The 27,455-nt window shown below is 44.9% G+C and overlaps 2 protein-coding genes across 2 annotated transcripts; both read right to left on the bottom strand.

The window, feature by feature from the left end:
• Window positions 1-308: 308 nt before the first annotated feature.
• Window positions 309-9,254, bottom strand: tctn (tectonic). Its single transcript, XM_037417444.2, has 2 exons — window positions 8,546-9,254; window positions 309-3,371 (listed from the first exon to the last, which is right to left on the bottom strand). Exons 1-2 carry the CDS (start codon window positions 9,252-9,254, stop codon window positions 2,119-2,121), a joined length of 1,962 nt encoding a protein of 653 aa, XP_037273341.2. The 3' UTR covers window positions 309-2,118.
• Window positions 9,255-9,623: 369 nt separating this feature from the next.
• On the bottom strand, window positions 9,624-19,856 carry LOC119165745 (B9 domain-containing protein 2). Its single transcript, XM_037417823.2, has 3 exons — window positions 19,011-19,856; window positions 17,536-17,664; window positions 9,624-9,941 (listed from the first exon to the last, which is right to left on the bottom strand). The coding sequence occupies exons 1-3, from the start codon at window positions 19,096-19,098 to the stop codon at window positions 9,625-9,627; spliced, it is 534 nt and encodes a 177-aa protein (XP_037273720.1). The 5' UTR covers window positions 19,099-19,856; the 3' UTR covers window position 9,624.
• Window positions 19,857-27,455: the final 7,599 nt, after the last annotated feature.

The following is a 27,455-nucleotide window of genomic DNA, read 5'->3' as shown; positions in this document are numbered from 1 at the left end:
CTCTTCTATGTTAGTAATAAATGTCGAGGTTTAGCGTCCTAAAGAAGCATATGATATGGCTCCCTTAATGAGAATTCATTGGCGATTGCATTCTTCGTAAGCCGGAAGTTGCAGAGCGTACTTTAGGACATGTGCGTATCAAGGGGGTGGCACACCGGGCCTCTGCCCCCCCCCCATTTTTTCTCTATGGTATAAAGAGCGAAAAATGACCATTTCAATCAAGAAATCCTGCCCACCCCCCCCCAAAAAAATTCTGGCCACACCCTTGCTTTAGGGGGAAAGCCCCTGTGTTTAGAAAGACACGCCAGTAGACGTTATGGCGACATTTTATTGGCAACCATTTGCATCAGAGTTTTGCTCCTAACTAATATTGGGTTTAAAAGTGGCACGGTTTTTATTGCGCACGCCTTGGTGGCATATACATCAATTGCAGACGCAGTTCTTGAAGCTCCCTTTAATTGCCGATGCTTGAGATCATCGATAACACCGGTTGGATGAGCAACCGAAAAATCAGTCCTTTCCACCACTGACATTGCTTGACATGTTAGGCAGATCCATACCTCCTCATGTGTTCGCAAGAAATGTGTTTAGCTTATAAATAAAAAAAATCAGCGCTCCTTATGCATGACCAAATGTAATCGAAGTATGGTCTTTGTATACATTAGTGCAGACAATTATATGTTACTTGGGGAGGAGCCAAATATGTTAGCGTGTAGCTGATGATATTGTGACCCTTTTCTCGTTTCCCAGGTGCTGTGTTCTGAATATTATAAACACAATGGGCACACATTCGCATATTTTAAACGGAACATCTACTAGAGATAAAGTAGTAGGCACCAAAAGTGTATCGTAAGGTGTCAGAATCTTGGAGCCCCTTATAGGATAAGGGTCTCTTTGTATGAAGTTCAAGGTCCTGGTTGATCTTTCTCAGCAATGTGGTAATGTTGCAGTAGAGGCTTGTCGGCGTCCTTTCCTGAAATGAATGCGAGGCCAAGTTTTGACTGAAAACCGCACATAGATGACACACGAATATGAGGGGTGCGATGTGCATCAATGCGATATTCTTGGTGCGTCCTAATCACTCGTTCAATCCTTTGAAGAGCCTTCACTCAAGGAGTTCGAACGCGGGAACGTCACACAGCATGATGGTTCAATCGCTCAAGGACACATTCTGGCAACCAGGCATATTTCAGTCGCTCAAGGACACATTCTGGCAACCAGGCATATTTCAGTCGCTCAAGGTCACATTCCGGCAACCAGGCATTATCCTGTCGCTCAAGGACACATTCTGGCAACCAGGCATCGTTTTACTGCCAAGTACAATGAGAGACGTCACATGAAACATTTCCGGAAAAGCTGACAAGGAAAGAACACGAATCGGCGTTCGCAAGGATGGTAAGCTTCAACGAGCTGCAACGTTAATCAGTGGCTGAGAACATCAACAACACACAGTAATGAACGTATTAGGTGATGAAAACGTAAATTACACAAGATAAATTGAATGAGTAAGTAATCACCTAATACTCGAATGATGAGCCACATTGAACAACCAGAAGAAAATAACTTTGAATTGCAAAGATGCATTCTGTGCGAACTTATTATAAACAGCGTGAATACGAAGAATTAGCGAGGCCAGGCGTGTTCACTCGCTGAGAATGTGCGTACGTAATGAAAATTGTAGGGAAACATCAAGTACTTTCGGAATCAGTGGGCACATGTGAAAACGCATAGGTTTGCTTTTAACGTTTTACCTACTCAGCCATAATAACCGCACTGCTTTGCGTGCGATGCATTTCATTACGCGAACTCCTACTATAAGATCCAATTTGGCCGCTTATATTTGTGATCCGTAGATTTTATGCGCACAAGTGCTATCCGCAGGGACAGTCCGAATAAGGCTCGGCTCTTTGCAAGCGCTTATAACAAGAAAAAAAGGCGCGTATGTTTTAAAGATCGCTGTACGCTCGTTTAAAAATATGAAAAGAAAGAAGAGGGAAAAAAAAAACCCGATGCCTTGAACACCGTATTCGCTTCATCGCGAAAGGTCGACTACGAGCACTTGTCGGCCTTGGAGCAGCCGCAGCCTGGAAAGAGCCAAGCGTTTCCAGATGTTCTCAGTTAACAATGCTCCAATAACGGCACATACGTCAGCCGCCAAAAGTCGGTGGCTGCAGAGACGAGGAGCAGTGCGAGGGATAAAGAGAAAGACATCGCGCTCGGGCCGTGATATTTCGACGCGGCTGACTCCAGATAGAAAGGATAGAAAAAATCCTGCGGCAGACGTGCGTCAATCGTGGGCGGAGGCGCGAAGATGCGTTTACGAGGGCTTGTGACGTCAACGAAGTTGACGGAGTACGTCACTTCCACCGGAACTCTTTGAGAGAGACGAACTTCGGCCGCGCCGCTTCTGCCGTACGAACGCAAAACCGAAACTATCTTCTCCTGAGGCCTCGATGCGTGCTGGGTTCGGGCGTGCATGACGTAGACGCGCACTTCCGTTGCGGGCAGGACGCAGAAGTCCTTCTTGGCCGTCGAGGAAGACACGGCCGCTTGCGTCGACTCCGTCACCGGCGAGTTTTCGACTAAAACGGGGACGAAGCCATCGACCCGAGAGCTGTTGGCGTTTCCGAAGCTCGCCACGTGGGTCACGTGATGATCCGTACTAGTGACGTAGGCCAGCAGGGCGTCCTGAAGCACCGAGCAGTTCGGGAACCTGCAGGGCCACAGGAGGCAGCCGGTCCTGACGTTGTACCGAAACTTGACGGCGCTCCTCTGTACGGGAGAAATGCAGTCCCCGTCAGTTGGCCGTGGAATACTCAGGAACATCGGAGAATCTTGCTTCCGACACGCCGATCCGTTCTGACCGAAGCATCCCGCCAGTATTGGAAGCCCGGTTATGTACCCAGGGTTGCCGCTCACTTTGAGCGGCTCAGTTTCGTTAGTAGATGCCCAAACGAAGGAAACGCTGAACCGTTGGCCGAATTCCACAGTTCCAGGTTTAAGCGCGACAAGCTTGTAGTGGACGTCGATGCGGGATATGCCATCGGCACCATTGTGAAACACTCTGAAGGCAGCCTCCGAAACCACATGATCGCAGGAGCCGTCGACGAAGCGGGGCGCGCAGTCACTGGTGTTGGCCACTAGGCAGGACTCGTCGTAGCAAACGAATGGCTGTATTCTCAACTTTTCATCGGATTGAGACTGTATGGAGAAGTTACTGTGGTAGGTGAATACCGAGAACGAAGGGTCAGATGAGCAGGTTCGTTCCAAGGTGGCACTGATCTTACGCCGACACTCGTAGTCCGCGTCACGTAGGTACGTAATCGCTTCTGTCGCTTCGCAGCGAGAACTGAACAGCTTGGTCGGCAATCCTGCAAAAAGAAGCGATATTTTGCCGCGTTTGTAGCTATCATCAGTTGCATCATTTTCACTATTATCATCATTGGCAGCCGGATCCCACGGCAATGTTATGTTTGTGGCAAAGTAAACGTGCCAGTCCCTGTCGACCTTATATACCCCTGTTGCACAGCTTCCCGGGGCCCATCGTCATTATCATCATCATCAGGTGCTCAATTTTACTGCCATTTTTACGTTTGCTTCAAGGTAACTGTGCTATAGTCAGTTAATCCCACTGTCTTGCACATTTCGAAATATCTCCTATCTTCTAGCAAACAAATAGGAACTTTCACTGAATAAACACATACGACAGTCAATGGCAACGTCAGAAATGAAATTTTTGACCCTTAAATATAGTTCAGTTAGTTTAAGGTCACAGACATTCAAACACCTTTACGTATATTGACATATTTGAGAAGTGCAGTTAATAGGTCCTGATAAGTAACAGCTTGTCTATAGCCTGTTTCGGCTCCGTTTACCAAGAGGTCATTATACTGTGACGTGGGTATCTTTGACGTCATGACTTCACGGCCCAGAATAAATGAAACAAGAGGCAAAAAAGGACCAAGTTATTTAGGGCACAGTATAGCCTATGAGATTTCTTCGGGAACAGGAGGTCACTAACCTTCTATTAAATGAAAAGAGAGGAAAGCAAATGACTTTGATCACGGTTAAATGAGTACACTGCTGGAATGGTGCATTGACTTTTTTCACTGTCAGGATGCGTAAACATGGCCGTATTAGTAGAACGAATGAATATGCATTACAGTTGCCCTATCATTAGAAGTGCGATATTATAGTAGCAGTAGTAGCTTCGGTAGTAACGACAGAAGTTGTTATAGTAGTAGTTTTTGAAGAAATAGTAATCATACTAACAGTAGTAGCAGTAGCAGTAACAGCTGAACTGGTCATGCGTGTTGTAGTCGTGGCGCTCCTTTTGGGTCTTAAATGCGAAAGCAATGACTACCACTGTCATTTGAGATGACGTTTAAGTGACAAAACAATGTAGACATTGCTATAAGGCCAGTACCTGCGACACAAGAAACATTGGCAAAGCTTAAATACTATATTGACGCTGTTCTGTTGTAACTTGTCTTGCTGTGGATATGTCGCGGTTGATTTCACCTTGGCTACCCCATACCTATAAATTCTGAAGCGAATGCTATTGCGACGGTTACACCGCGGTAGCTTAGTTCCCTTAGCGACGCGCGTAGCGGTCATAGTGTCGGCATTGTGTCGCGGAATTCGCGAGGCCCGCCGTTCGTAGCGCTGCACCGTGTGGTATTGTTCATCGTGACGGGGTTCCTATGTGTTAACTTGATATGTTTGGGAGAATACCGTACGTGGTTTGGAGGCGCAATAAACACTGTCGGGAAATGTCCGAACAAATAAAGGTACGAGAACAGTGTGTGCACTTCCTCTTAGGTTGTTATAATGGGAAATCACGTCCCTTGTCTCCTCCTTGCTTCACCCCCTTAGCAAACCTACGAGAACAAGAACAAAAAGCAAAACCTACTACGTACTAATCGCTTGCGCGCGAAGTCACCAACGCAGCTTCTTTAACGTGCCGGTGCTTCCACATGGAGGCTTCGGTGACGTCAAATCAAAATGATCACGTGGCAATCGACCCGCTTCAATGTGATCAGGACATCACAAGGGCCTTATTTCATCTCTGTGCCTGATTAACGAAATAACCAGCACGAGATGCGTTGAGACCTGCTACGTGACACCGCAAACTTCACGTTTCACAACGTCGGTATTAATATACGGCTGTTTCAGTTAGGTCACTGCGAGCAATCCGTAGGGGATGAACGAATTTTCACTAAGACAAGCGGCGTGCAGTACGTAAGCTCAAAGGAAAGCAATTACCACAGTTGCCAGTTATGGTACCAACGCTACAACTCTTCATCTTCCTCGAATCTCACACACAAGTGAGCCGCCACTGAAATTGATGACCGAAAATGCATGCGAAAAAAAAAACACAGAAAAAAAGAGCCACATAAAGTTCACGCATCAATGTTTCCACGTAATTCACATGACGCAAGCATTGAAACGAGAAAAGCTAATAAAGGAAAAGGGAGAAGAAGCATACATCACGCCATGCAATGACTGAAGTGTCGGGAAGAACAATGGCGATTCTCCATCATCATGCGACAAGAGCTATGACTAGGAGCCTAGGCTTACTAAACAACACTTCATGAGATCTATTGCTGAAAATCTTGACAACGCTAAAGTTACAGTAATATATTTGTGAAGAACGTAGCCAAGCAGAAGCTATTACAGCCTTTTACGATACCTCTAACTAATATCTGCAACTGCAAATTGTAGAATATGGCTTGTGCTTCGGTGCGTCGCTGTAGCGATAGCTGGTAACTGGCAAAGGCTGCTGTTGCTAACGCCAGTACAGCTGCAGACCGTAATATTCTTTTAATACATGTACTAATAATACTGAAGAATAAATAAAGCAGCGTTTCTGCGCATTGGGTAGGAACTCCTTATTGATGTCAGCAGATCTGCCAAATTCGCTTAACCGAGAAGAGTGATATCAGTGCATAGAACCATTGTAACGTATGATGCTAAAACAGAGGATAACAATGTAAGCAAAGAAATAGTTGAAGGGCCAAGTAACAAGCTATGAAACGAAAAAAAAAGTATAGAACACTAAGAGATTAAAGTATGGCAGAATGGGCCAGGGACCATATAGGGCTAGAAGATGCTCTAGTTGGTACCAAGCGAGACAAATGGATCTGTAATGCGAAAGACAACTGTCAACTTTAAGAGAAACAGAATTGTTGCCAAGGAAGGATAAGCGCAGTTGAGGAAGGCAGGCAGTTTGATGGAGTGACGAAATTAAGAAGTTCGCTAAGATAAAATGGAAGCAGCTTGGTCACACAGGATAGGATAAACTGCAAATCATTGGGAGGGGTCTTTATACTGTAGTGAACGTAAACAGGCTGAGAATGTCTACTACTACTACTACAACTACTACTACTACTACTACTACTACTACTACTACTATTACTACTACTACTACCACTACTACTACTACTATTACTACTACTACTATTACTACTACTACAAGCGTAATATAACTATGTACTACTACTTCAATGCGGCACGGAGATCTGCTAAAAAGCACACGTGGTACCAACAAAGACATTGACGCAAACCATCAATAACAGTCAAGTACTTACGATGCTAGCACAGTCAGTTGTGTTTACCAGTGATAACTAAGCTGCACTGCTCTTTTCACGAAGGCATCGCTTCAACAAAAAAAAAAAAAGAAGTACCGGAACAACTATCGTGCTCCGAATAGTATTTTACCAAGCACTAAATCGTGAAACAAGGATTCTTGTTAGAGTGCGAAAATCTTTGGGGCTGTTTAGATTGCAAAGCTTTAACTACAACATCGGTTTGTGCTATTTATGGTGCCGCACTGAACAATGCATACCAGCCTTTTCAAGCGCTAGCGAATTCATTTGTTTCGAAACAGGCCTTGCACTTACTGCCATATATATATAAAATCTACAGTGTTATGCAATAATATGCAGACGAAGTAGCCGCACCTTTGCCATAACATTCGCATTATCGCTGGATACAATGCACAAGGCATTCTAAAAACAGTGAATCCCAAGTCGTTTTGCGCTGGTCCTCCACCGTTGTGCGGATATGCATTACTAAAAAAATAATATAAAAGAAGCCGCATATATGGTTTTTTTAACATTTCTAATGCAAAGAACGCTGAGCTGCTAAGAGTAGCTATACCGTCCTTAAAAAATTATGACATATATAGAAGCAAGACGCTGAACTAAAAGTACTATAACCATACACCCTTGCCGCAACACACATACAAAACCTGTGCATCGCCTTCTGAATCACCGCTTGTGCTTGTCCTCGTGTGTTCTTTTAGTTGTGTTTTTGTTATTTGCAAAGCATGTCATTAAGCAAGTACCAACTATAGGCCAACGGTCAGTATTGAATCACTAGCTAGTTTGGTTTTCGGTGCACGCCTCAATCGTGCCGTGAGAACATGAACGACTGTGCACGTAACATTGGCAATTTCAAAGCATCCCCGAATGCCTTTTGCAAGCCCATCTGAGCCCCCATTACGCAACAAATATTTCTTTTGCCAATCAGAAAAGGGGCCTACGCATCCTTACGTTAACCCGCCGACCCAAGAAGCTGTACACTTTCTTGTTGTTTCTGCTGCTTATGATGATTACATATGTCTGAGCGCTCTTTAACGAACGGGTCTTTAAGACATCGGCTCGTTGGACAAATAACAAGTTTTGACGCCTGGTGCCATTCTACGCTTCTGCCAAGCAATATGATGCGTTACGAAGACCGCTTCTATTACATGGTATTGATATAGCTTTTCCTAAGCAGTTCCAACAAATACTGTGGCTTTGTGGTAAACCTCCTGCGCAGAATCGTGACGGTCTGTGTTGGATTCTCATCCGGACCCAACAATTTTTATTATTTACTGTATTTCCAGCTTTTTCGATTTTTCGCTCACAACCATCGACACCGTCACCGGCACCGAGACTCCCACCAAAATTTCAGCGAAACGAGATGAAGCTGAACAATTGACCTTTTTTTCATGCGTATAGAAAGCAATGAACCGTGACATATCTGTTGCTCTCTATATATAGGCACATGCACAAGAGATGTGATGTAAAAACTTGCTGTGAGTTCTCACTCTCTGGACGCGGGCTATGCGAAAGCATGTCACGCTCATTGGGGCGCCTGCAGCAGGTCTAGGCCCTCAGTGTATAACTAATGAATGACCAAGTCTGCGGCAGGCGGCTTTCGCCTTGAAGTGTTTCCCCCGTGTTCAGAAGCGTTCCTTGACTTGACAAGCCGCCGCCTTCAATGCAGCACAAACGCGTTCCGAACATGCTGCTTTCGCATGTGTTCTTCGTCTGCACAATGATAAAGGCTGAACAGATAATTGTTCATATGACCTTGCCACAGTTCGGGCCAATGAGGGCTAAGAAAGTTGCGGGGATAGAGCAGCGGCCGAAAGTCTATGATCGGGTTGATTGGCGAAACATGGGCGATTCCTTCACCCTGCATTGAACGTAGTCAGGTTGATGGTGGCGATGCTTATGGACCAGAGACAAACTTACAACAAATACAAAGCACTTACTCCACTCGCCAACGATGCCGTCGTCATCCACACGAAGTACAGGACTTCCAGCTTTGAACTGAGCCTGCAGTTCTCGTCTGACTGCGTCAGCAGCCGGCCAGTTGTGGATGACCTTGCCCCTAATAAGGCTGTGAGCATCGGCCAGTGTCTTAACCTCAGGTGGATCTGGATAGAAGTCCTTCTTCTGAACGTTGTCGACGACGATGCACAGCATGTCTCCCACCGGTCTCTTCTCGAAGAGCGTCCTGTTCCGGAAGACAACGTCTCTCTTGGTGCAGTACCTCAGGTCCGGCTCTCCGGGTTCCCTGTCGGTGCAGTGCTGGAATGCCCGGGAGTCGTCCGGGCTGCAGTCTCCGTCACAGCAACAGTCCACGTCACACGAACCGGTGGTCAAGTCGCACTCGCACCATTCGCTAGGCGTCACGACGAGTGACGGCCTAGGAGGCGCTGCCGTTGACGGGAGTGACGTCAGCGTTGTCGTTGCGGCGTCGGTCGCTTGCGTCACCGTTGTTGCCGCAGTGGTTTGCTCAGGCTGCGACGTTTCTTCGGGAAAGATCGTCGAGAGTGCTGTCGTGACGTTGAACATTTCCGCTGTTAGGCTATCCGACGTATCGTTGGCACAGGCGAACGGAGCAAAACTCGATGCACAGCAAATGTTTAGTACCAACAAGAAGAAAAGCTCACTACGCTTTTTAGTTTGCTTTTGCATCTTCTATTCTTATATGGTACACAGCAGGCTGAAGAGAAATTCTTAGCAGGCGTAGATTAGCCCCGAAGATGTAGACCTAGAAGAATCAGTTCGCCAGCTGTAGAAGTTAGTCGTTGCGCTTACCGGCGTCATTAGGTTTCAACGCAATCTTCGCATTGGCACTGGTGACAAAACCGAACGTGCGGCTTCTTTACGACAATGATGAAATATAGGTCAATGACGCGATGTTAATTGAACAGGCGTTACTCCTGTTGTTTTTTTGGCGCAGGACTATTGAAAAAAAAATGCAGGCCGAACACATTTTTCTCGAGGTGTACGGAAGCTGTCCACAACAGGAAATCATGGCTTCCGAGAACCAAGGAATTATCCATCAGGCCTCAATGCCATACTTGTCAAAATCCCTGTGAATCACATATAGTTCCAAGTGAACAGTGCCCATTGCCTCGGTACGCAGTCTGAAACGGTCACCCACGCTACCGCAGACTTCCTCGGGGTCCCTCAGGTGGAGCCCGCCTCCCAGAAAGTGCCTGGACACTTCTTCCAAAAGAGTGCCGACTGGACGCCACGTCGGGCACTCAAGCTTGGAGAAACCAGGCGTGCTCGGAAGGTGACAGGAACCGTAGCCGACGAGCTCGTTTCGACCGAAGTTGTCTTGGTGCCACACTTGCACCAGGAGTTTAGGCCAGTCTGCGAGTGAAGATAAAAAAATATGTCTTTTTTATTGAAAGGGCAGACTAACTTTCGCGATCTAAAGTATGAAGTTTCAAGTTTATTTGCAGCTTTGACAACACGTGAGGGAGGAACTGTCACGTTGCCGGAGCAAAAAACGCGTCTCTACGTGCCTGACTAGCCTCCGGTCACTACAAATACATCAGACTACAACTGAGAACTGCGAAAATTTAAGGCGAGGGTATACACATACATATGTGTATGTACATCAACGGCTAAATTTAACATGGAGTGCTATATTACTGTACAATAAAAATTAAAACTTCAAATTATAACAAAGACCACAAATGAAAATGTGTAGACGCACAATTTCGATACAACTAGTGCCTGATAATTTGGCAGCAAAGAAAAAAAACGAATAAAGAACAAATTTATTAAAGCTACTCAACACTTGACCGAAAATTAGTTTGAAGGGAACTGCCGGTAAAAATAAACCAGGCGAATAATTGTCTATGCGCAACAAATGATTTGTTAGCCTGAATAAAGCCCTAAAGTGAACAGCCGTGAAATATTTTATTTAGGTATTTGTAGCTCGATGAAGCTTGCCAACAACACGTTTCTTGTCGGGTAGTTTTGTTTGTTTGTATAAATAATGTACGTTTGTAACTTGCTGATATCGCTTTTCTGACCTCACTCTTGCCACGCCACGGTGGTCTAGTGGCTAAGGTACTCGGCAGCTTACCCGCAGGTCGCGGGTTCGAATACCGGCTGTGGCGGCTGCATTTTCGATGGAGGCGAAAATGCTGTAAGCCAGTGTGCACAGATTTGGGTGCATGTTAAAGAACCCCAGGTGGTCGAAATTTTTGGAGCCCTCCACTACTGCGTCTCTCATAATCACATGATGGTTTCGGGACGTTAAACCCCACTTATCAATCAAATCAATAAATTAACACTTACAATAGTTTACATTCAAAAGTAGATAATACTCAGTTTGGTTCTCGCTATGCGACGTTTCCTTGTACTTTCAGCATATTCTGTAGGGTGATGAAATATGTGCACGTAAGTGACGTACCTCGTTATGTACTCGTAATTTCTGTATATTTTTTAGGGGAACGACAACTTGAATTCGGCGAGGGGTAGGAATAGTTTTTGGAAACCTTGTATGTTCCTGATCTTCAAATAAATAATTTGAAATTTGAAACTAAACGAGCGAGGTTTGTCGCCCTGGTCAACACCACAAGGGTTCTTTTGCTGCATGAAAAAGAATCTTTTTGGAAATTCATTGTCTTTGCAAGATGAGCTCAAAATCAGCGTCATCAACAAGCATGCCAATAAATTTCTGCTGAGTTTACCATAAGTAGCCTTCTCCTTCTAGAGCATACCACTCGAAAGAACAACAGGAACAAAACAATGTAAAGTATGAATAAACAGTCGTCTATATATGTTTAACCTTGTATTGTCCATAGTGTTCTGCTGCACTGTGAATGCGCAATGATGCCTCAACAACCTGCCCAGACAATCGCTTTGCTCTCTATTCTTGAGTAGCGGTAGCACTTGAACGGTGTAGCCTATGCTTGCCAAAGATCGAAGGCTTGCTGGACATCGACATGTTTGATCAGTGCAGATTGAGCTACAACCGAGAACACTACACAACACAACCGCTTTGTTGTGCTCTATCCTCGGTGCTCATTCAGTTTGCAGTGTGCGCACCTGTCGACATTGAATGACTATCTATCCCAAGCTACCGTTTCGTAAATAGAGTAACGCTTGCCGAGAACTTTTCTTTTGTTTGGTAGTACAGTTGACGCAACAGATCCTAAATATTTGCTGGCGCGCGTGCCAGGAAACGGTTTGATTGATTGATATGTGGGGTTTAACGTCCCAAAACCACCATATGATTATGAGAGACGCCGTAGTGGAGGGCTCCGGAAATTTCGACCACCTGGGGTTCTTTAACGTGCACCCAAATCTGAGCACACGGGCCTACAACATTTCCGCCTCCATCGGAAATGCAGCCGCCGCAGCCGGGATTCGAACCCGCGACCTGCGGGGCCGGGAAACGGTACGTATCGGTACTATATCCGAGTACAAAAGTCTGGTAAGTGCATTAACGAAAAATTTCGCCAGAACACACAAACTCTCAAAAGAAACACCAACTTCCCATATTATAGCTCATTGCTGATCATGAGCGCTATAGCGTCAGCAAAAGCGTGACGATTTGCGATCGCCATGCGGTCGCACAGCGATGATCATCTATTTCACACGCTTTCCTTGCGTTATCGCCGCTCTCACTATACTTCCCAATTAGGAGTGGCAGATAGCTATCAGCACGACATAGCACTTTTGAAAGGAACCTAGAATGCACACAGTTTTTGAGAAAGAAAACCCAAGCAAGCCAGTCGACAAATATTGCTGTAGAACAGAAAGACGTTCCAAATACTCTTATATGTCTTAGAGTGTACTTGCTGATGAAGTTTAACGTCCCAAAAGCACGATATCATTATGAGAGATGCCGTAGCAGAGGGCTCCTGAAACCTCGACCACCTGGGGTTCTTAAGCGTGCACATAAAGTGTCCATAAATAAACCATAAATATACCAGGAATTAGTGGACCCTGCGAATTTAATTCTGATTAGGTGGGTTTCTCAAAACTATACCTAAAGAACATTACTCAAGCGATGGTATACTTCGCCTTCTCATCGAAATAATTATGATTCAGATTAGGTCTGAAAGTGGCTTTTAAATTTTTTGTAAGCTGCTATTGAGTCCTCATAGTGCTCCCTACGCGAGAATCGAGGTATATAAAAGAGTGAAAGTACGTTTAGTTCAATTTTTGTCTGTTCCCGCTCGGCATGGTATTCACATCAAGACAACAGCTGCCTCAACGAACTCTAATATATATAGAACAGATAAAAACATTTTGTGGTCTGACGTTCGCTCTGACACCTTGGACAATAAAGGCAGCCGTTAATGTTCGAAGCGCCAGAAAAGGCAGGTGTGGCTAGTCAAGATGACCGACCGGACTTATTTAGAAGACTTCTTGGCATTATTATCTGACATTTCGTACAACTAGTACGGAAAAAGCCCAGCGACACGCTTACAACTAAGCATCATGCATGCTCTCTACCGTCCTAGCAGTGCCGCCTGGCTTACGGTGTATAGGCATATCGTATGTCAAAGAAATTGCTAATGAACACCACTGTCACCACGAGTATTTTGAGAAGAATAATACCGCAACAGAAATAAAATCCACAAGGATGAGTATCTAGGTTGGTCTCTGTGACTTGCACATCTGACAATAGCGATAAGAAGTCGATAGTGGCACTCGTGTCAACTATGTCGCTTCAGTACTGGAAACGCGAATGGCAGTCGACTAACTTCAGTTTTGCATTGCGTCAACTCACGCGTTGAAGTAAACGTTGTAATTGCAATCTTGTTACGGATAGGGCAACTTGATTCGGTGCACTTTATGATGGAGAGTACACACCTCAAAGCACACAGAAAAATAGGAACACGCGAGTGTACATCAATTAGTGTTTTTTACCTTGAAAAACATGTTTTCTTTCACAATCATCATCATCATCATCAGCCTGACTACGTCCACTGCGGGACAAAGGCCTCTCCCATGTTCCGCCGGTCAACTCGGCCCTGTTCTTGCTGCTGCCAATTTATACCCGCAAACTTCTTAATCTCATATGCCTACCTAACCTTCTTTCTCCCTCTAATCCGCTTGCCTTCTCTGGGAATCCAGTTAGTTACCCTTAATGACCAGCGGTTATCCTGTCCACGTGCTACATGCCCGGCCCACGTCCATTTCCTCTTGTCGATTTCAACCATGATATCCTCAACCCCGGTTTGTTCCTTAATCCACTCTACTTTCTTCTTGTCTCTTAAGGTTACACCTACCATTTTCCTTTCCATTGCTCGCTGCGTCGTCCCCAATTTAAGCTGAACCCTCTTTGTAAGTCTCCAGGTTTTTGCTCCGTAGCTAAGTACCGGCTAGATGCAGCTGTTATATACCTTCCTCTTGAGGGATAGTGGTCATCTACCTGTCATGATTTGAGAATGCTTGGCAAATGTGCTCCACCCCATTCTTATTCTTCTAGTTACTTGAACCTCGTGGTTCGGCTTCACGGTTATTACCAGCCCTAAGTAGACATAGCCTTTTACAACTTGAAGTGCACTATTACCTATCTCGAAGCGCTGCTATCTTCCGAGGTTGTTGTACATTACTTTCGTTTTCTGCAGATTAATTTTTGAGACCTTATTTCACAATACGAAGCAGTATTTGGATTTATGTACGTGTTAAAGAACCTCAAGTGGTTGAGATCCACGGAGCCCTTCACTACAGCGTCTCTCATAATAATATCGTGGTTTCGACACGTTAAACCCCATCAGCGAGTACACTCTAAGAGAAAGAGGAGCATTTGGGACGTTTTTCTGTTCTGCAGCAAAGATCGTCAACTGGCTTGCTTGGGTTTGCTTTCTCAAAAACTGGGTAAATGCTACTTTCTATGTCCCGCTGTTAGCTTTATCTGCAATTCCTGATTGATATGAGGGGTTTAATGTGCCAAAACCACCATATGATTATGAGAGACACCGTAGTGGAGGGCTCCGGAAATTTTGACCACCTAGGGTTCTTTAACATGTACTAATCTGCCATTCCTAATCGGGAAGTATAGTGATCGCGGCGATAACGCAAAAAAAAAAAGCGTGTGAAATAGATTATTATCGTTGTGCGACTACACGAGGATCGCAAAAAGCGTTTCTCGTCTTGGAGACAGGAGGCGCTTAAAGACGTCACTGTACCCGCCATTTTTATTTACAGCTAGCAGGAAGAAAGCGTGCTTTATCTTGATGTACTCATCTAGAGAAGTGCAGTGGAAGCTACCATAGACTATCCCACAATATTCATAAGAGGTAACTATGGCGCAGCGAACGGTAACCCGCGATGGAAATCATGGGTAGTACATAGATATGATTAGTCTACGTCCCTGCAGCTTGGAACGCATTCCTGGCTTTGTGTATTATATTACGTTGGCTTTTGGTTCAGATATGAAAATGATTCATTAGGAACAGAGTGAGCTGACTTGAGTTGGTCAGCTTCAAAGGGTCCAGGTGGTGAACTGGAACTGCTGAACATTTGCTAAACACTTCGCGACGATTCAGTTGCAGGGCAAACGAAGCCGTAAGAGCGAAAATTTCGCAAAGGGATCATTGCCACAGTGGCTGAATCAGCATGTGTAGCAGCTACCACAGACATAAGAGCCCAATTTCATTCTAGTGTACCGCTACGGTACTCCATAGAAGCTGCCCATTGTACAACGCAATGGCGCAGCTTGAAGCCACATGAATACTCGGCGTGACCCCGAACTTGATGTATTCTCGTTGACATTTGAATGACCGCGTGAGAAGGAGCACTGGGTCTGACCGATGTTTCGAGAGAAATGCGCCACAAACGCAAATTTGAGGCGTCCGATCAGGCGTCCGATCAGGCGTCCGATCAGGCGTCCAATCAGACCCGTTGAAACGAGCTGTATCCTTTTCCACGAAATGCAGTATACGAAGCGGCCTACGTGCCATCTGCCCATTGTCGTTTGCGTTCACGTCAATAGCGGGCGTCAGGCACTGAACTTTGCGATAGGACACAGACAGTGTAGGCGTTTGACAAAAGGAAAATCTAGGCACTGCAGCGATTGTTCCTAAATTTGAAGTTGTTTACTCGGTAGCGGACGCTCGTTTTAAAATGTGGATGTGAAGTATTGAAAGCAGAAGCACGTGGGGCTGCTGCATAATTAGTCCAGAGACCCGCAATTTCAAGTAAGGAAAAAAAAAGTAATAGGAACAGTAACGGAACATTTCAATAAACACAGGTTATGACGAAAAAGCAGAAAATAGGGAAATATAAGAACTGGGAACTAAGATGGGGAAAAAGAAAGTGAACCTAATTTGATTAAAATATGAAAAAGTGCTTCTGTTATCATTATTGTAAGGGCGCAAATTGTCAAACAAAGCATGTTTGATTGTTTACAGGCTCGCATAGGTGTCCTTGAGCGTGAGCAACATTTGTATCACTTTACACATATACGCCTGGTGAGAAGTTTATTAAATTTATGACAAAAAATGATGTTTCTACGATGCTTTCAGAGCAGTATGACGTGTTCGAACTTGATGTGATTGCTAAATAGTCGACAAACTACTACATATCAAGCTAATTCTATAATGCACACAAAACTGGCACTTTCAGTTTCGGTTTCGTCGGTGATAGTCGGTATAACGTTTTCACTTGTAGCTCTTGAAGAAAACTGCGTAGACTAAAGCTTTATGCAGCACAATGACGGGCAATGCATTGAGCATTTAACGCAACGTAAAACCGCCAAAAAACGACACTTTCAGGATAAATTCGATTTTTTTACTTGGCCTCATTCCTTAACGCGCTCTTGATTATCAAAGCACACTAACGAGTGCTGTTTTTATATGGACGTTTTATGGTAATAACTTGTACAGCTGCTAATAAAAAATTGTTCTAGTGCACCAGTAGGAAGTGCTACATGTTTGCCAAAGCATTAGATAATATATCCGTGATTCTACGTCGACCGCAGATGATAATGAGCGGGCTTACCCTAATTAATAGGTGATTGTTTTGTTAAAGTAGGGGGGGGGGATCACCTGTAGGCTATGTTGTACGGAAACTACACGTCCACTTCCGGCATGGAGGCCACGGGCCCACACAATAAAAGCGAATCGCGGAGCCTTTGTTACACATGAAAATGCTCTACTTCAGACTCACTTGCTCCACTTCTGTCACTAAAAGTGGATAGCGCTTAATGCTGCTGCTAGCCGCGATGTCCGAACTGCATTGAAATGACGTGCAGGTCTCTACTGCCACAGGACGACATCAACTTACGGTTCACCTTCCCTCCAACGTATAACCAGCGATAGGCAGGAGCTGATTTGACAATCAAGAAAGGGTAGAGGCAACTTAAAGTACACTTTAGAGCAAGTTTCACCGAAGACCCTCTTCTGCTCCTTTTGTTGATCGGATCCGAATGCAAGAAGAGTCGCAATGAATGCAGAAATGAAAATGGGATCATGGTGTACTTCTCGCGCCTGGTTGCCTTTGGTCCCAGTCCTAACGGGGATAAAGGTAAGAAGGAATGCAACAGCAGGCGTTATCGACAGAAGTTGTCGTAAAAAATTTGCACGTTCATAAGCCTGCACCTAACACAATGACCGTGCAAGTACGACTCATTGAAGATACGGGACATAGTTGGTGCCTTATGTAGAAGATTAGGCAGGGAGGTGCCCCCTGAACCTTCTGTGCGGACGCTATTGCCACCATCCCGGACTTATCGAATATCAACAGTCACGGTTTCTACGATCAGCTCATTTTATGCACAACTCGAATAACACTAAACCTTGCAATCAGGCACGAATGGCTTTTTTGTCGAAGCACACAACTTCGCGCAACTTCTGCAGGCTTACCAATATTTAAGGATAAAGTCTGGAAACCCTTTGGTGAGAATGTGTTAAGACCCCACATAAAAAGGTCACGAATCATTTCTTTTTGAATCATAACTCGGCTCGTAGGCCTGTCGGATGGCTCAACTGACCCTGGATGCCTCGTGTGCTGAAGTGAACGTCCAGAGGATGACACCAGACGACCCTGTTGTCTTCGTACCGGTGTCTGTCCACCTGTGTCTGGCCTTCCTTTGAGCCCTCCAAAAGAGTCCAGTTCTCCCCTGTAATATGAGAGAGGCAACGTTCAGTGAATGCTGGATACTATTTGCCCTGTATACGCGCCTGGCACACTACTTCTGAAGTGAGGTGAACTGAGATAGCTAAGGAGCTCAATTTATTAGTTATAAGCAGGTGATAAGAAAAAGAGATGAAGAAAAAGATGCTCAGGCGGAGAAATAGTGGTCGAAAGTAAGATGTACAAAATGAAAAACACACACACACCTAGCCACCCTATTACCCTCCCCCTCGACATACACCGAGGAAATGAGAATAGTACGTTCTGGAAGAGCGTTGTGAATAAAGTTGTTGAGAGCACAGTGACTTTCACATTCATCTCACGACCAGACCATCATATTCGTCAAACCATATCACCTTTTGAAAGATATGTGTTGGCAATAACAAGAGCAGCCAGCATAGGCAGCTAAATACAGATGAACGGAAACGTCGATGGAAATGCTCAAGGTGGCTTGTTTTCCCAAGAAAGACTTCGCTTAATGAGACTGCACAGGGCACGGAACCTAAGATGTAATGGACAGGACACCCGCAGAATAATCGCAATCGCATCAACTGGACCTGTACTGTCTACACTTACCTACGTTCCCACCGCTGCGCAGTTTTATTTCTGTTTCAAACTCGTATCATCTTGAACTGAAGCGCAGTCTACACTCTAATGAGTAAAGGAGGAAAAGGAGTATCGAGGTTGCTTCTTTAGAGGAGGAACTAAGCTGCCACACACATCGCAACATTTTGGGAGTAACTGTAAAGGAGTAACCATGCTCTCGCTGTTACTCCTCGAAGGAGCCATTTTGCGCAAAAGAAAAATCTAGTTTTGGTTGACTTAACGAGCCTTTCTATGTGCGTGCAGGCATTTGACTAGATGTAGAAGCAATCAGCTAGCATCACAATCAGAAATGAACGTCGCGACATTTGCAGCAAACACGCTGTATTCGAACTCGCGAGCACACAGTCAGCATGCGTGTGCACTAACAACAACAACACACCGTGCTACGAAGTCGTCTGAAAAAAAAAAAAAACATGCTTGTGTAGGCACTGATAAGTCGTTTGAACACGGCGCCAACAATGCTGCAGGTACTCCAAAAAAACGGGCTCTTTACTTCACAAGGAGGAAAGTGCCCCTATCATTTGCCCACATTTCGTCTTTTGGAGGAGCACATAACCCTGTACGGGTTAACTGCGCAGTTGTGCCGCAAAGCTTTTTACAGTGTACTTGAAGACGACGCTAATTGCATGCATACATACTCGCCGCATTTCCCGTCAACGCACATATAATAACGCTAACACATGCGTCGATGCGGAGAACCACAGGGAATAGCTAGCACGCACTTACCGAATTTCAAGCTCCACTTGCAAAACAGGCTCGAGCAGGGAAAATCAGACGCGCCCAATATCTGACCGAAGACGTGCAGCTCGGCCATCCGAATTCATGGCGTTGCGTCAACAGGGTGCATCGGCCGTACGACGCCGTCGCTGGACGCACTCCTCTGGCATAATTAATGCTTCGTGAATCGCGATCAGTGAATGTATGCGAGTCATACACCACGCAGAACACCGGGCTGAGCAAATAACGCGCTAACTGGGAAAAAAAAGAAGCGCAGCCGAAGCGTGAGTTTGCGTAAGAAGAAAAATGTAGTTCAGTGTCTTGTTTGATATGTGGCTTCCATGGCAACGCAAGCGTGACCAACACGAACGGCTGTGAACTGGCGGCTCGGCGGGTTCTTTTCTCGCTTCGCTTGTTTTGTGAGAACAATTATCAGTAAACTTTTTGAGACACACATTTCCGAAACATCTACAAGTCATGTCTCATGGGAGTGATTTTAATATACTTGATTTTCTCTGGTCCACAGCTGTAGGAAGGAACGAGACGAGTGTGTAAAAACGAAAGCATTCGTAGTGATTTCGGTTCCGAGAAGACCGAGTGAACCGATTGTTTGGAATGAATGCCTGGTGAGCAGTGGATTAGTTATGCGCGGCCAATGAACTATGCTAATTGTTTTGAAGCGTACCTAGCTATATATTTTTATTGCTTTAACGTTTTGTTTTCAAAAAAGACATCGCTGGCACATCCATCAAGTATGAACAGCACATGAAATGTGCTGAATGAGATAAGCTTGCGAGTTGTAATTATGAGGTAAGCGCTAAACGAATCGCAGCATGTGTGCAAAATTACGGAGCACCAATCTTTGATTTCGCTATTAATTTGCCGCAAAAAGCGGAACTGTGGAATGCGCAGATTACAAGCGCCATCTCCCAGCGGAGGTGCGAGACTGCACAACTCGAAACCGTGGAATGAGTGGATAGCTAGCGCCGTCGCTCGGCGAAAGGTGCGAGGCTCGGCAGCTCGCTTGTTATGAAGTAGGTTAGATGGCGCTCTCAGGCGTCGCAGGAATACTACGACGTAGTATGGGAGAACTAATGTATTCATAACTTCCTTAGAGATCCAGCAATATTATAGAAGATCTTGGCAGCACGGGGGCTTGTTTAGATAGATAAAACAGAAAAAAAAGCATAACACAGGGAAAAATAACCATGAAGCTTCCTTCCACAGGACATTTTAAGAACAAAATATAAAGGCAGGGACATTGTTATAATAGTCTTTGAATCAAACAGACATATTGTTAAACCTATTAAAAAGAATTAAGTGACAAACAGTTTCAGAAAGACAAAACATGTTTCCTATTGCACGTTAACGAAACACACGAGGAAATGGAGTCGAGGAAGGTACAGGACATAGCTGTATTGACTTAAGCGCTCGGCAGTAAGCGTGGTACAGATGCAAAAAATAACAATAAAATAAAGTGGACGAAAACACAACGTGCCGCCGGCGAAAACGAGCATTCAACCTTATGATTACGTGTCAGTTCTCTCAGCGCGTAGGCAGTATAACCACTGGACATTAAGGGTAACTGACTGGATTCTCAGAGAGGGAGAGCGGCTTAGGGGGAGACAGAAAGTTAGGTGGGCAGATGAAATTAAGAAGTTTGCGGGTATAAAGTGGCCGCAGCAAGCACAGGACCGTGTTGACTGGCGGAACATGGGAGAGGCCTTTGTCCTGCAGTGGTCGTAGTAAGGCTGATGATGATGATCACTCTTGCCTATTTGCGTATTCGTGTTGGAGTTACAGAAGTAGCGCGAGGCAGGGAGACACGGTCTCTTCAGTGCTATTCACCACGTGTTTACAACGGTTTTCATGGCCCTCACTGGGAAGAGTTAGGGATGAGTGTTGATGGAGAGTCTCTTAGTAATCTTTAATTCGCTGATGGCATTGCTTTGATGAGTAACTCAGGGGACGAATTACAGCTCATGATTACTGTGCTGGATACGGAAAGCAGAAAGATTGGTCTTAGAGGTAATATGTATAAACTAAAGTAATGTGCAACAGTCTCTAAAAGAAAAAAAAAAAGACAGCGCTTTGCGATATAGGTGGCAAGTCAACGAAAGTTGTTATGGAATGAGTCTACTTAGGACAGGCAGTACCAGTGGCACCGAACCATATTTTTAAGAATAAGAATTGTGTGGAACGCATTCGACAAACATTCTCAAATCATAAATGGTAGTCTACCACTAAGACTCAAGAAGAAGGTATAAAACAGCAAAATCTAACCGGTACTTACCTATGGAGCGCAAACATGGAGGCGTACAAAAAGGGTTCAGCTTAAATTGAAGACGATCCAGCGAGCGATGGAAAGGAAATTGATAGGTGTAACTGTAGGAGACAAAAAGAGAACAGAGTGGGTCAGGGAACAAACTGGGGTTAAGGATTTCTGAGGAAATCATGAAGAAATGGGCATGGGCTGAACACGTAGCACGTAGGCAGGATAACCGCTGGTCATTAAGGGTAACTGACTAGATTCTCAGACAAGGCTAACACACGAAAGGGAGACAGACAGTTAGGTGGGCCGACGATATAAAAATTTCGCCGGTATAACGGGCCAGCAGAAAGCACAAGACCGGATTCATTGGCGGATCATGGGAGTGGCCTGTGCTCTGCAGTAGACGTAGTCAAGATGATGATGAGGATGATGATTAGGATGATGATGATGTGCACTTTAAATGTGCCAGGCTGCACTGTGCTTAAAATTTTCAATCTGCGCGGGTAGTCTAGAGATGATATACAGAACGTCACTCGAAAAGGGTTCACGCACATTTTTATGAAAATGCTAGAATTCTTACCATTTATTGTACTAAATTATAAACAATATTTGCTTTTCACGTTGTTTTGGGCTCTCGATGTAGGAGAAATGATAGATGTATGTGTACTGTGCAATGTCAGTGCTCGTTAAAGAACACCAAATAATAAAAATTTCCGGACCCCTCCACTATGGCGTTCCTCATAATAGTATAGTAAATTTGAGACGTAAAAGCGCACATGTTATTATCATATATTACAAGTCATTTTGGGAAGCAGGGTGATTATGGAAGTGGTCTGATCGCATGCATGGCTGTCACAAAGTTTCACTGTTGCGTGGCCACCAAACGTTTCGTTGTGGATCATTTCCATAAAAGCGAAAAAAAAAGTTTGCAAAATACAGAGAACAAAACAATCTTGTGGGAAGTCACTTCGTGAATACTATTACGCTACGATGTAAAGCGAGCGCAGGCACACCGTGCTTGCTGAAGCTCGAAATACACATGCACTATGACGGTGTATAAGCAACCACTTACAAACTTGGCTATTAAGTGCGCAGCACGTTAAGGCGTGACCACACGTAGCTGTCGCAGCGCGTCAACGCGAGGCCTTATGACGCAACACCGTGCCCTCCCATTAGGGGAAGAGGGCGCATAGCTACACGAAGCTGCACGCCCACTTTTTCCCTAGTGAGAGGGCGCGGCGCCGCGTCAAAATTTGACGCGCTGACGCGCTCTAGCGGGTGCGTGTGGTGAGGCCTTTAGGGTGCCGGCTGATCATACAGTCACCGTCTCATGTCGCATGGCCACGCAGGGGTCAATAGAAGCCTAAAATATGGGTAACAAAGCTCAAAGCTAGCACAAAATAGACACACAAGGTAATGAATAATATCAACTACATAAATATTGCAATTTATTCGCAACAACTTGCCTAAAATCGCCGAGAAGCCATGAAACACTCGACCGATAAACGCATTGTTCTAAAGAGGGCGCCACCAGCTCGTCAAGCGCACTAAATACCGAGGCTACCGAAGTGGCGGCAATCGCAAAGGGAATCGCTGGGTAAAAATGAAAGCTGCATGCTTCCGCATATTTAACAGATGTGCAGCTATATATTAAGTGCAAGGTTTAGAACTACTGCAATGTCTACACAAGAAGAAGATTAAAAAAAAATCAGCCTGTCATCATAAGGATTCAGACTTTCGGAAACCAGCTTTAAAGTTTGTGATATTTTGAACCAACGTGTTTCAGAGTAACGATAAAATCTTGAATAACGCTTGAGATTAACATTCAGTGGTAGAACTGGATAGCGGAGATGGGCCGCCTTCATTTCATCGTTCGATTCTTAACGAAGCTTTATCAGACGAAACAGGACAGAGGCAAGGCGAAGTGCTGAGTTGCAACGAAATAACACCCTAACAAGCCTTCTGTGTGGCTAGGCAGCGCTAGCCACACTTCTCACAACTATTCAAACTTTTGCGAATTAGTGAGGTACCATGCGCATCTATAACGACGGGCAGCTGTACCTTTCATTGATGACGTTGCTGATGCTGATGATGATTAAATATACAAGAACATTTATTATTGGTTCGGCCTTTTAGCCACTCATTCGTTGCGCAAATCACATAACGTGAAGCGTGATGCAACTGCATGGTTTTGTCTTGCAATACTGAATTTGTTAGCATGGCCTCTCGCACCTCCTAACACTCGTTGAGAAGTATTTTTTTTTTCGCAGCCATTTCGATCACTGGCGCGGCTATTTGTGCTTACCACGCAGAATATCATGGGTTTGAGGCCAGCCGGGTACCGTTATTTCCGTTATTTGCATGCATCACGTTTTTTTAGCTCACGAACAACGCTAATTATACGCGTTTTCAACCAAGTACTCCAACAACGGAAGTCATGCAGCCTTTTACATTCAAGTATGCATAACACACTAAGCCACCGAAAAATTGTGCACAGGCAAGAATTGCTGATAACATAATCTTCGAAATTTTACGTCCCAAAGGTGAACGTTCCTACTGGCTTGCTTAAATCGACGGAGACAGGGATGCATAGAATATAGACGGGAAGTGAACAACCTATCCTCTTACTTTGTCCCGTCTTTTCAGCGCTGTGGCTTCCAAACGTAGTAAACGTACTAGCCCGAAAGACGGGTCTATGTTTTCATGTTTATATTCGCGTTAGTACGTGAAGCTGCCTTGAATAAAGTTATATACTTCGAGACGTTCCAAACTTCCAGGGCATTGCCGCCGACGCTTGCTAACCTGCTAATCACAAAAAAAAAAGCAAGCGATAAGATAGCGCGTTCCGCTAAGTCGCGACACCACGTAGCCTTCTGCCGACTGCTGATCCCTATCACTAACCGCCACGCGCAGTTTCGTATTTCAAAGCGTCCAGCGAAAGAAGCGGTCACTGGGATGAAGCCCAAAAGGTCGCCTTCAATGAAGCCTCCTGCAACTTCAGAGCCATTCTGAGCCTCAACGATAAGCCTGTCCTGACTTGAACGAAGTTTCAGTATGTTCGTTTGATCCAGGGCCTTTAGTCGATATCGAAATTTTCTTTCTTCCTTACCAGCCTGCATGAATTTCTTGCATGGCTCATGCTACAAGCAGGTGAACTGAAAAGCGTACGAAATCAGGCTTTGTGATGCATGATAATAGCGAAAAAAAAAGCGATAAAGGTATTAAAACAAAGATCAAACAATATAGCGTTAGTTTTGCTTGGCCTTCGTGTTCATACTTGTTGATGCATGATAATAGCGGGGAAAAAAAGCGATAAAGGTAATAAAACAAAGATCAAACAATATAGCGTTAGTTTTGCTTGGCCTTCGTGTTCATATTTTTATCATACCGATGTTTTACCTAGGAGTATATAAGTTGACCTAGCCAGCTTCAGCAGAATTGTTTTGGTCTATTGACGGTCCATTCGCTTTTAGTCTTCGATCAATCCATCATCACGCAGCAATATGCTAGATTAGCTTGGGTGGCACTGTGTCCATTCCTGATGCCTGTAGGTCTTGGTTTACCCTCACCGAGATGAACGAGTTTTCCTCTTAAGTGGCAGGACTACTTTATCGAACGAGAAAGCGTTCACTGGTATCTGCCAAATGAGATTAGATTAACCTTGCACTCTAATGGGCACAGTGAAAAATATAAGGTCCGTGAACTTATGGGTGTGAAAGGAATAATGTTACCAAAGTAGTGATCCCTGCGAGTGATAAAGAGATATTTTACTACGCGATATTTTAATATTTAATCAGTGAAGGTTGTATGTTCTCGGGAAAGACCAGTGAACTTGCGATATTCATTCGATACTAAACGTCGTAAAATTTCAAACATTTTAAGCACCTTTGTGCAAACGGGAATAAACGAGTTTCTGCAATACCCCCGCAACACCTGAGCATGAGTGAGAAAGAGTGACAACATCAGAGGAATAAATTATGTAATGCAACACTTGGACAAAAAGCGCTGTGTCGGTGTGAACGAACGCATATGCTTTATTGCGCTGTTAATAGGACATCACAACTGTGTAAAGTATGAAAGTTGCTCAAGCATCAGTGAGCTAGTTCATGCAATAAAGGGGCATTTGAGGGCGACGTGGGGTTAGGATTCTTCAGCAGACAGAGAAGTACTGAGTGAAATTAGTTCTGGAGAAAGGGTCAGGACTGCAGATCGAGAATGAAGAATGGAGCCAGGAAAGGCGATGCAATGTCTCCAATATTTTTCACTGTAAGTTCAGTAAGTTGATAGAACCTTTTTCAGCGCCCATATTAGGATGGTAAACTGGGAGCAGATTGGGACAAGTTTGAGACGTTGAAATCTCAATAATTATAAGGAGCAGGAAAAATAAATGCTTATTGCTTCGAAACAGCGAGGAAGTGTTCTCTCGTCATATGAGGTGCGCGGATTTCGCATTTAAGAAGGCTGTTGTTAAATGCCGCTGTACATGGCTCAACCGCCAGAGCCTTCTCTCATGTTTTAAAGGGGCCCTCAAACAATTTTTGCATATGATCGGAAAACGCGGCTGATCGAAAGTAGAGGCTCCAGAGAACACGCCACGCAAGACATATAATATAGTGCAGCACGCGGCCTGGAATTCAAAATAAATTCTCCAAGTCAAGTCAAAATTGCTTTATCTTCTCTCGACAATTGAGAGAACACGCTCCAAAATCACTCGTCACAGCCGTTGTATCAGCCATTGACCGCTTTTCACGCTTGTTCGTTACAAAGATTCCCGCGAGAGGCCGCCACTTGTCCACGTGTGTGCGCACCATTTGAATGTAAAGGCGCGTATTCAAAGCAGAAAAAAAAAGAGAAAAAGTACTCAAGGGCACGAGACGCGCTTGGTGTATTTTCTTAACAGTGCCATTCCTCTCTGCTTAGCTTCCAAAGTTGTATAGGTGTACTCTTCAATGCTTTGACTGGGACGAGAGAAGAGAGAATGCAATTGCAGCATGCGAGAAATCTTTTAACTCCGCTCGCACTGTACGGACTCTAAGATATTTTTTACGGTTGCGAACGATCACGAGGCAAGAAGCAAACTTAATGAATCCATTCCATGGCTACATGAAAAAGTCTTGCAGGGCCTCTTTTTGCACCTGTTCCTTGAACAAATTCTCCCTCGTTTCTTCACTGGCTTGTTGCGTGCCTGAAGCTTAATCCCTCAACAGTGGAGCTGTTCTCGGCCCAGCTGTGGCGACAGTTAAGTGATCGTGTCACTTGTCACACTCCGGTTCCCTGATGCATCCATACATTACTTGCTTTCTTCGGTCACGGACGAAGCAGCAACCGCACAGTAAAAAAAAAAAAAAAAAAGAAACGGCGTCCCCAAGCAGGAATAGGGCCTAATTTCACTACAGCAAGGGTGCGTGTCGCAAGGGCTCCCATACGTCATTTCCCGTACACCTCGACTCAACACATAACGTCATCGCAGACATCCACGCAAATTACTAAACATCTCGCAAAGACACCGAAGAGCTCCCGGGAAACGCAAGACAGCCGCTGCTCCGTTGTATCTGCAGATTTCCATGGGTGGAAATGGGGCCAGCTTTTGCTCTCCTTGCTGTGTGTCCTGCTGCTGACCCGCAAGTCTCGGGATCGAATCCCGGCCAAAGCGGCCTCATTTTCGATGGAGAAGATAAGCTTGAGGCCCGTGTGCTTAGAAATGGGTGCAGGTTAAGGAACCACAGGTGTTCGAAATTTCCGGAGCCGTCCATTATGGACTTTCTCATACTCAAATGGTGGTTTCGGGGGCGTTAGGCCCCAACAGATATAATTACTTGTTGTTTGGAACCAGCAAAACCATGTGTCCCGTGCCAAACACATGGTACCCGAGCGTCACCGCATTAGATGATGAGAAATTCGTAGGGTGGATGCAGTCGTGTTAATTCGACAGGCATATGCCTTAGTTTGCAGGATGTGGAGGACGACGACTTTTCTCGCTTGATTTAAGATTTAGCAATGGATAGTTTCTTTTTTATTCACAATCAGTATTGTCGCAATAATGCGGTGTTGCAATATTGCGATATTGCGGTGTAAGATACCCTCCACATCCATCGCTTCACTAAGCCTGCGCGGCAGGAAATCCCACGAGGTACGTCTCGGCATGTTTCGTTTCTGGCCAGGTGTTCGTGGTCTGGGTGCGT

The sequence above is a fragment of the Rhipicephalus microplus genome, chromosome 8 (assembly GCF_043290135.1).
Source record: "Rhipicephalus microplus isolate Deutch F79 chromosome 8, USDA_Rmic, whole genome shotgun sequence".
Lineage (NCBI taxonomy): Eukaryota > Metazoa > Arthropoda > Arachnida > Ixodida > Ixodidae > Rhipicephalus > Rhipicephalus microplus.
Note: the sequence above shows the minus strand (reverse complement) of the source record. Positions and strands in the feature narration are given on the sequence as shown.